At 45.0% G+C, this 9,241-nt stretch overlaps 1 protein-coding gene across 4 annotated transcripts; it reads left to right on the forward strand.

Annotated features, from left to right (window-relative positions):
• Positions 1-704: 704 nt before the first annotated feature.
• On the forward strand, positions 705-6,071 carry tdgf1 (teratocarcinoma-derived growth factor 1). 4 transcript variants are annotated; one of them, XM_061698545.1, is made up of 6 exons: positions 705-1,095; positions 1,217-1,272; positions 1,376-1,815; positions 2,236-2,350; positions 3,486-3,595; positions 5,967-6,071. In XM_061698545.1, the coding sequence occupies exons 1-6, from the start codon at positions 772-774 to the stop codon at positions 5,978-5,980; spliced, it is 1,059 nt and encodes a 352-aa protein (XP_061554529.1). In that variant the 5' UTR covers positions 705-771; the 3' UTR covers positions 5,981-6,071. The 4 variants fall into 4 exon arrangements, with proteins under 4 accessions (XP_061554529.1, XP_061554528.1, XP_061554531.1 ...); XM_061698544.1 differs by lacking the exon at positions 5,967-6,071 and adding an exon at positions 4,144-5,155; XM_061698547.1 differs by lacking the exon at positions 5,967-6,071 and adding an exon at positions 4,144-5,155 and having other exon boundaries at positions 986-1,095; positions 1,627-1,815.
• The last annotated feature ends 3,170 nt before the right edge of the window (positions 6,072-9,241 follow it).

Genomic DNA, 9,241 nt, shown 5'->3' on the forward strand with positions numbered 1-9,241 from the left:
ACGTACCTTTGAACGCGCTGCCCCCCCGCGAGGGTTTACCGAAGCGTTTGCCACTCGAGCCGGCCCAAAATACACGTGCCCGCGCCAAAACCAAATGCTCTGTCGTGTTTATTGGTGTATCAAGCGCAATTCGAGCCAAGAAATACAAATCGAATCGAATCAAAGAACTATGTGAGTGTGTGTTGCAGACGCCAAAGCGCCGATGCTTTCCAAAAACAAAGCCAATTGAGCAAATGTAGCAAATCTCAAGGCGACTTGAAATCGGAAATAAGAGATGGGAGCCGAGGGATGCAAAAATGCATTTGTCAGGGGGTGTGCAGAGAAAAGCTTGTTTGCGCTGGCGGCCATCCTTACTTAACATGACAATGTTTGGCCAATGAGGCTCATATCCATATGCGTCAAGAAGCGAGGCGGGGGGGGGGGCGCATGCGCATGCGCAGAGGCGGAGGCACCAGCTCAGACTTTCGACAAGTGAACTTTGGAGAAGCGAAACGATACATTTTCGTCCAATGTGCATTGGTTGCTTATCTTCTATTGGTCTCTGGTCGTTTTTTTATTATAATAATAATTCTTCTTCTTATTATTAAGTCTTTCAGTAGTAAACTAATGCCTAGCAATATTCTTTTTAGTTGGTTCAACTTTTTTTTTTTTTTTTTTTTTTAGTTAAACTTTGCTGAGTTTCTCGCTTTGTTGTCGTAGGGCTAAAGCCGCGCCAATGAAAGAGCGAGGTCGCCAGTGGGCGGGACTTCCGGGGTCACCCGCCCCACCTGGATGAAAGTCACCTGGGGGGGGGTGGGGGCCGGCAGCACGCCAACTCGCCAACTCGCCAACTCGAGACGCCCGTGCGGGAGCGCGACTTCGTTTCGCCCCCGAACGACCGAGAAGCGCTTTTCATTCGGCGACAATTTGATCGCTGGCTGCACTTTCGCCGGACCTTCCCATTGGAATTGGCTTGATTCGGTCTCTTTCGGAGAACATTTATATATCTGTCAATTCTTTTTATCATTGTTGTCGTTGCGGTTGTTTATTTTCGCCATTGTGCCTTTCTCGAGCATTTTTGTCTTCCGCCTGCAGGACGAACATGCAACTGCGCAGGTGAGCCTCAAATAACCAACACAACTGTGGAAAATGTTTTTTTTTTTTTTTTTTTTTTTTTGGGGGGGGGTCCGTTTCTTATTATTCCTTGATTGTTGTCGAATTTTCTTTTTGTTTCCAGGATTGTATTTTTGTCTCTGCTCTGTCTCCATCCCTTCGCTGCCATCCGCGCATCAGGTCAGTGTTGCAATTATCACGGGCCTTCCCTTTGAAAATCCTCTTCTTGGTCACGAGAAATGACTTCTTCCACATCGGGTTTGCACCGTTTCTCGTTCAGCAGAAAGCCGGTTGCTCGATCGCGCCAGCCTTTTCCTTGCAACGCGTCGTGCGGACTCTATGATGATGCTGAAATGCAGTCGCAGTGGTCATTTGGCGTGGATGAATTGTTTCATCCGAGCATGCGCGTCGGTCGCGCGGGATTTCAAATGTGCCAAACTGGAGAAGAACAAATCTGGGCTTCTCTCGGCACGATATGTAAACGAAAGCCTTATTGGCGTTTCGGCGACATTGTGTTCGACTTCTTGTTTTTAGGTCGCGTGGGAGACGAGCGCGCCAAAGGTCAGACCTCGCCACCGCCCCCCGTTTCCCCCGCCGAGGTCAAATCCCGGCGGGCCTCCGAGGGCTCCCCCGATCGCTTTGCCCGGTCTCGCTCTCCGAACGACGGGGACCGTAAACACCGCGACGCCAACGCCGTCGTGCCCTTCATCGGCCTCACCGACAGTAAGTTCGTCGCCGCGGGATTCACAGAACATGAGCGCCGGCCGCTACAAGAAATGAGCGTTTCGTAGAAACAACTTTTGTATGAGCGTTGAGAAAAGGAGGACGCTCGATGAGCAACCGCGGTGCAAAACCGCGTCTCGTCCGTATTTGCGCGTACGAGCTTGTTCCTTTTAGTGTATTTCTGCTATTTTCAGATGTTTGTTCAGACTCTTTGTGTTTGTCTGCTGACGAACAGCAGATGCGTCACAAGAATGCGCGCGGTTAATGGCTTGCGTCACAGACGCAGAGGGACCCGGGCCCCACCTCACTTTTTCTTTTTTTCTTTTCACTTATGTGAATTGAACAAAGTGCACTTTGCGCCCCCCCCCCCCAACGAATCTCAACATTTTCTCACATTTGTACTGCACTTTTCTTTTCAAGCCGCCGAACAGAGCCGAAGCTGCTGTAAGAACGGAGGGACCTGCATTCTGGGCAGCTTCTGCGCGTGTCCTCCCTTCTTTATCGGTCGGAGCTGTGAGTACAACCAGCGCATCAGGTAATGGAAAAACCAAACAAAACACCCACAAGCACCACGAACATCCCCACATTTCCCTTCCCCTTCTCATCTTCAGAGGGATCCTTTGAGCCCACGCTTCTTCTTTAGCCTTGGCTTTGCAGATATTATTCATGTTCAAGTACATCAGGGTCAACTTTTGATAGTTGGATCAATAACGCTAAAGACACCTTAAAAACACATCTTATTTTGTCAAATATTTTACGCAGCCTTGGTTTTATATGGGTAACCGACGACTAAGTACGCGTTCCGCCCGTTGCGCTCTCGTCTTCGGACGATCGTAGTCGCCGTGAAGACACGCGATAGTTCGGACGCGTTCGTGAATTCATACGTATCTCAGAAGTAACATCGTTTATTTGGCTGTCTGCAAGTGTGTGAATGCAACATGGCTGCCTCATCCCGGCACTTCAGCTCACAGATCCCTCTGGTGCACCGCAGCAATATAAGGAGGATCGTTTGTAAAAGACCCCCCCCCACCCCCCCAAAATAAATAAAAGAAAATAAAAGAGCGTTGAAGTCACCAAGATTCATTGGTGTCAGTTTTCATGGGAAAAGGCCGCAATGGCACATTTGTCCAATATGTCCAAAAATGTCCTTCGCCTCCTCGGAAGTGGTGAAACTTTATTTTGGAAAGACGTTTTGCCGTTCAAAGATTGGAAAAGGGTTACTTTCGACAAAACAATTGTTCGAAAGCGTCGTGATGACGTCGTGACGAATAACAAGTGCCAGTAATTCAAATACGCCGGTCAAATGTCGTGATTTTCAAAAGGAAATTCAATGGGACATGTTTTGACTGGTTTTGATCAAATCAGATGAAAATGGTAATAACTTAAAAGATACACCATGTGGGGTCAAAAAAACAACAAGAAAAACCCCAAAATACAAAATGAGACACTTCTCTCAGTATGATGCTGTCCACCGGCCTCCATTTCCAGCTACAATGCTAAATCAAAACCAGTGGGTCTCCCCCCCCCCCCCCCCATTCCCCCTTCCCTGGAATGCATCTAAACAGATTGTTGCCTGTAAAAGAGGAAAAGTACACACTGCTTGTGCCTAATGCGTTGCTTGTTTCTTTCTTTCTTTCTTTCTTTCTTTCTTTCTTTCTTTCTTTCTCCAGGCACTGCGGTCTGATCCCGCACGGCGAATGGGTGCGCAAGGGCTGCTCGTACTGCCGTTGTGGTTACGGTTTTCTGCACTGCTTCCCTCGCGTCTTCCACAAAGACTGTGGTACGTAGGCCGTGTTAAATGCACCTATTTGGTCTATATTTCCATTTTTTTTTAAATTGAGAACACGCGTGGCAGTCTCTCTTGTTTTCGAAAACAGAAAACTCCCAACTGGAGTGCTTTTCCTGTGTTTGTGTGTGGATGGGACAAGGATGCGGCTGGCTGGCGCATAAATACACAGTAGTTAGAAGAGCACTTTTGAAATTTGCATCCGACAAGAAGCGCAGACGGTGTTCTCATTCCGGTGTAAACGGTCTCCCGAACGGCTGCTGAATCCGCTCCCTTGTTTGCCGTCTGAGGTGTCTCTTTTTTTTTTTTTTTTTAAATTCAATCCATCCCATCCATAGACCAGGGTAAAAAAGAAAAAAAGAATTTCAACATTCCGATGACATTTTTAGCCTTCCCCTTTTTTTCTTCGGAGCCATCTGCAACATACACAACAAACAAGCAAACAAAGCAGGCAACTAAAAAGTGTCCCCCTCGCGGAGAGCTCCGATACAAATGCCAAACTACTCTTGTGTGTTGTGAATTCTCTTCCATGTGGTTTCTAGAAGACTCCGAGGAGGTGCAGTGGTCTCATTCGTCCGCCGTTAGGACACTTCAGAACAGCTGCGTGCTCAGTCTGGCGCTGCTTCTACCACGCTATCTCTTCCTGTGATACATATACTGTATATTTTGAAACGAGGCATCTCCAAAGCTATTCTGAGCTTCAAATGTGTTTATAAAAAAAAAAAAAAAAAAAGTATTTATTTTATTCAAGTGAAATGTTTTACCAACCGAAGATAAAAATAGCTCTGGGGCAACAAATGGAAGCCAGACGAACCCTGACGGGGACCCGTTGGAAAAGTTCAGCAACTGCTCGCCTTTATGGCCGAAAGAAACTTCAGACATTTGCAAAAAGACGCTCGCTGATGCTGACAGCCTTTTTTGTCAGCAGCTAACGCCTTTGTAATGACATCAAACGAGAAACATCATGTTACGAATGACTTCCGAGTTTCCTTTGTGAACTCAAATGAGTTATTTACGTGTATCCAACCACATTTGTGCGCGTTTATCTGTCTCGGGGACAGCTGTACATAAAATTCGACACTTTTTTGCATCTTTATTTTTAGGCCACTTTTTTTTTTTTTTTTTTTTTTCCCCTTGTTTTGAACTTTGTGTCTTCTGTCTGTTTGCACAAGTGATGAGTTGATGTGACACTTGAGGATACCAGGGTATAAACCTGTATGCGCTGTTTATTAAACTTGTTACAAAAATGTGTATTGTGTGTATATATACATATGTATATATACTGTAAATGTTTGTACACTGTATATGCACACATTTTCTTTACATTGTGCCAAACGGCATCCACATGCTCTCGTATGCGAGAAGATGCAGAATTGATGACATTGACTCAAAAGTTCCCATAACACATACGATGTCGTTTTCTAAGTGTTAAAACAGGAACATCTTGAATAATATTATCGTTATTATTATTTTGAAATGACTCTAGCCTTATTTTGCAGCATTCTTGTCGTCGCGAGAGTCCGAAAATATCCGTTCACGAATAAAAAGAGATGGTGCCAGAAATATTAAGAGCGGCTGTTTTTTTTTTTTTTTTGGGTCCCGCTTCACGGTCTTTCAAAGTGTAAGCGTTTGACAAGTTTCCCCTTACGACGGCCCCTTCCTCCTCCTCTTATCTTATTTTCAGGAGGCCGCTTATCTCCACAGTTTGGTGATGAGGCTTCAATTGAATCTCTGTTGCCTTCTTATCTTAAACACGCACAACTGTTGTTGTTGCTGTTCTCGTTGGTATGCTCAATCTTATCTCGAGTTAAATAATGACGAATAAATGCAAAAGGTAACATTTCTATTCTATGGACGATACACTGGGTAGACTGTGGATTGGTTGCCGGCCGATCGATCGCAGGACGCGTTCACACCTGTGGACAATGTCGTCTTCCCTTGACTTACCACGCAGGTTTTAGAAAGTGGGAGGAAGTCCGCACATGCGCGCAAATGGAGCTGAGATTCAAATCCAGAATCTCACAACTGCGGAGCAGACTTACTACCCGCTGGCGCCGCACGCGCCAACCAGTTCATACTTTGAAATGACGGCAGTCTCCAACCGATCCAAATATATATATATATATATATATATATATATAACCCTCTTGCACCCGGCTGAGGATAAGACGTGATCAGCTGTAAGGGTCTTTTGTCTGGGAGCGGTTATTTTCAACATCGTAATCTCCAAGTAATATGGCTGTAATCCTCCTTTTGTTAGCCACCTTTCAGGGCAAGAGAGCAGCGTTACCAAGAATGAAACGTCATTTTGACTCCAAGATCCTATTAGAACCGCTGACAGGGTTTTCATCATCTGGGTTCACAGAAGATCTCCACTGAAAGGTTCTCACCGGGGTTGTATATTCTAAAGCTGAGAAAATGTATTTGGAGTTCGTGAAGCATCCCGGATTCAAGAAGCCGGACGACATTCCTGAAAACCCCCCGACCACCGTGTCTTCCGGCAAGCCATGGAAAGGTTTAAGCCGCTCTCTGTCGGTACCGGAACGTTGCAATTGTCTTCTGATGGGGAGGGAACGGGATTGGGCAAGATTTAGGGGCTTCATGTAGCATCAGAGGGAGTGTGGATCATTTGAACAGTTGTTTATTTTTTTTTTTTTTTCATTTTTAGGAGTGCCCAACAGGATGAATTCAAGAAAGACGGGAGGAATTTGTAATTTGGATGGGCTGACTTTAGGGCCATCCGTATGCGCATCAATGTCCGACGGCTCCAAAATCCTTCTTCTCAATGCGGATCTTAAGCTCATGAAGTTGAAAACATGGAAATGAATGCATATGAGCACGGTCAAAAAAAGGAACAAGATTACGGAACTGAAAAGACAATGGAATGGCTTTATCACCGTATTACTTTACAGTACAAACTTTGTTTTGTAACTTTTTGTTTTTAATTTTTTTTTTTTTACATGGCCTAAAACACCCAGTACAGTACAAAGTTATTGTAAATAAACAGAAAAGAAGCTTGAAAATAATTGAAAGTATCCCATTCTATCCAAGTTCACCCCATTATGAAGCGTAAAATAACGACAACGGAGACCCCGGACCGTTGAACGGCTGAAGCTGGACATCGAGCGAGAATGGGAAAGAATTCCACCTACAGAGAGTCAACAATTAGCGTCCTCGGTTCCCAAACGTTTCTTGAATGTTGTTCAAAGGAAGGGTGATGTAACACAGTGGTAAACATTATGAACTATAACTGTTGTATTACGTAACAAATAACAGAGAAACAGTGCGAATGATTTTTACTGTAGAAATGAGGCAGGAATTTGACCTCTGAAAAGTGTTTTCCCGAGTGTTTAAGGACTCTCTATAATGTATGTGCGCTGAAATAAAGGGACTTTTCTACCATATTCAAATTTATTGAGACGCACCTGTACATTCCGTCGCACTAACGTCCAATCCTCCATTGCTTCCGTCACATCCATTGCTGTCCGTGCCACGCGCGCGCATCCCACTCCTGTCGGCCGGTTTAATCCCCTACGTGAAGTTTTGGACTCTGGTGCTGATCAGCTGCTAGGATGGATGCGACCGGGAGTCAGTGCAGCGTGACATGATATTCAAGTTTTGCAACGCCTTCCGTCTGACCGGCACTGCAGAGATTCTGCAGATTTTGTCTGCAACCACCGAAAGAAGCTTTGAAAACGTGCGCGCAACACACCTGTTCAAACTGCCCTTAAAAACCCAATCAGCCGGTCGATGCGGTGAATGAGAAGTTTCAATTGAGCAGACTTTTGCAAAAAGACAAAAAAAAAAAAAAACCCAACAAACAACAACCTCAAAACAATTCAATAATTGGTCTCACCTGTTACATTGAGGAACATTGTCCTTCAACCGTTGGACTATTTTCTCACACACTTGTTCACAAAGAGGTGAACCTCGCCCCATCTTTGCTTGTGAATGACTGAGCAATTGAGGGAAGCTCCTTTTCTACCCAATCACGTTCCCAACGAGCCTGTTCACCTGTGGGATGTTCCAAACACGTGTTTGATGAGCATTCCTCAACTTTCTCACTCTTTCGGAACGTGTTGCACCCATAAAATTCTAAGTGAATGAATATTTGCTAAAAAACAATAAAGTTGATCAGTTTGAACATGAAATATCTTGTCTTTGTAGTGTATTCAATGAAATATAGGTTGAACATGATTTGCAAATGGTTGTATTCGGTTTTTATTGATGTTCAACACAATTGAAGTTCAAGTTCAAAACATGCAATTGTTCCACATTTACATTAAAATAATGTTGTTTGGAGAGTAAATACCTGAGGCCACGAAATTGTTGTCTCCAAACTTTCACTGACATGAATGAAATTGATGAAACGTCAGTCAGTCTGTTAAAAAAAGAAGAAGAAGGAAAAAGCATGTTTAACGCAACTGTATGACACGATGAGAATGCAACAATAACAACGAAAGAACCGATCCAGGTAAGATCTAAGAAGATCTAATAGAAGAACTGTGCCAAAAATGAGGCTTTCGCAACATGTGTTTGATTTAGCAATATTCATTACCATGACCCAATATGGTGGCGTTGTGCCGGCATTGCACCGAGAGGGTCTTTCTCATCGTTTGGTTATCGCTTTGGCTGCTTATGGAGCCACACCGCTGGGATTAGGTAGGAGGGACGCATCGGATGAAAAGCCATCGACTCTGTTACATAGACACTCAACAGACACTACGTGAGAAGAAGAAGAAGAAGAAGAAGAAGAACTCCTATCCTAAGACAATATTGATCACATTCGAGCGACGTGATCGGAAAAGTATCAAGTAAACAAAATGTTCCGTCACTGCCTCAAACGTCTTTTATTTACCTGAAAGACGGAATCGAAAATATTGGAAGAAATTCAGCAGACAACTCTAATAAATGATGATTATTGCTGATTATTATTTCGGCTCCTTAACGTGTGGCGGTACGCGAAGCAGCGAGCCGATGAGTGTATTCGTAAATATGTACGATATCTGCTGCATTGCGCCAGAAGAACTGTCAGTCGCTCGGATGCCAACAATCAACAGTTTTCAACGGTCTTCCAATATTCCGTTGGAAACGCGATGCTTTGCAGAAGACCGGAGACGGGATTGGCGTCGGGCCGATAATAAAAGCGAAATCGTCTTGGCGATGTTTATGTCTGTCGGCACATAGCATGTTGACGAGGGGTGCCCGGCGACACGTTTGAATCGCCAGATGGGCGAGAATATCCGAGGGAATATAATGACAGCGGTAACCTCGGATCAAGTTCCGGTAGATGCCTGCGCGGTTAATCGAAACCCAATCCCAGGAGGTACGCTGTCAGGGTAAATGGCGGCCTCGGTCGTGCCGCCATTCTCCTCCTCAGAAACAACGGACAGAGATTTCAGGAAGATGACTCGTTTGAAGGTTTATCGAAAAAGAAAGTTTCGGTCGAGCCTATCCTCTTCCTGTGCGGCCATTTTGAGAGCTGTGATGAAATGTAACACATTCGAAAGGTTGCAAAATGTGGCCTCCGTGACTAGCAAAGGACGCATCGGCAGCTGCTAATCCCGGGAACCGTGCTCGGGTCGAGGCCTCGATCGGAGAACATCGTACGGCGAGCATTGACGACATCCCCGTCGCGCG

The sequence above is a fragment of the Phycodurus eques genome, chromosome 15 (genome assembly GCF_024500275.1).
Source record: "Phycodurus eques isolate BA_2022a chromosome 15, UOR_Pequ_1.1, whole genome shotgun sequence".
Classification (NCBI taxonomy): domain Eukaryota; kingdom Metazoa; phylum Chordata; class Actinopteri; order Syngnathiformes; family Syngnathidae; genus Phycodurus; species Phycodurus eques.

Bases quoted from the DNA above. Each gene is read 5' to 3' on its own strand.
- tdgf1 (XM_061698544.1), top strand. From the start codon at position 772: ATGAAAGTCACCTGGGGGGGGGTGGGGGCCGGCAGCACGCCAACTCGC. The intron at 1,096-1,216 runs GTGAGCCTCAAA...TTTTGTTTCCAG, and splicing joins ACGAACATGCAACTGCGCAG to GATTGTATTTTTGTCTCTGC. The intron at 1,273-1,375 runs GTCAGTGTTGCA...CTCGTTCAGCAG, and splicing joins CGCTGCCATCCGCGCATCAG to AAAGCCGGTTGCTCGATCGC.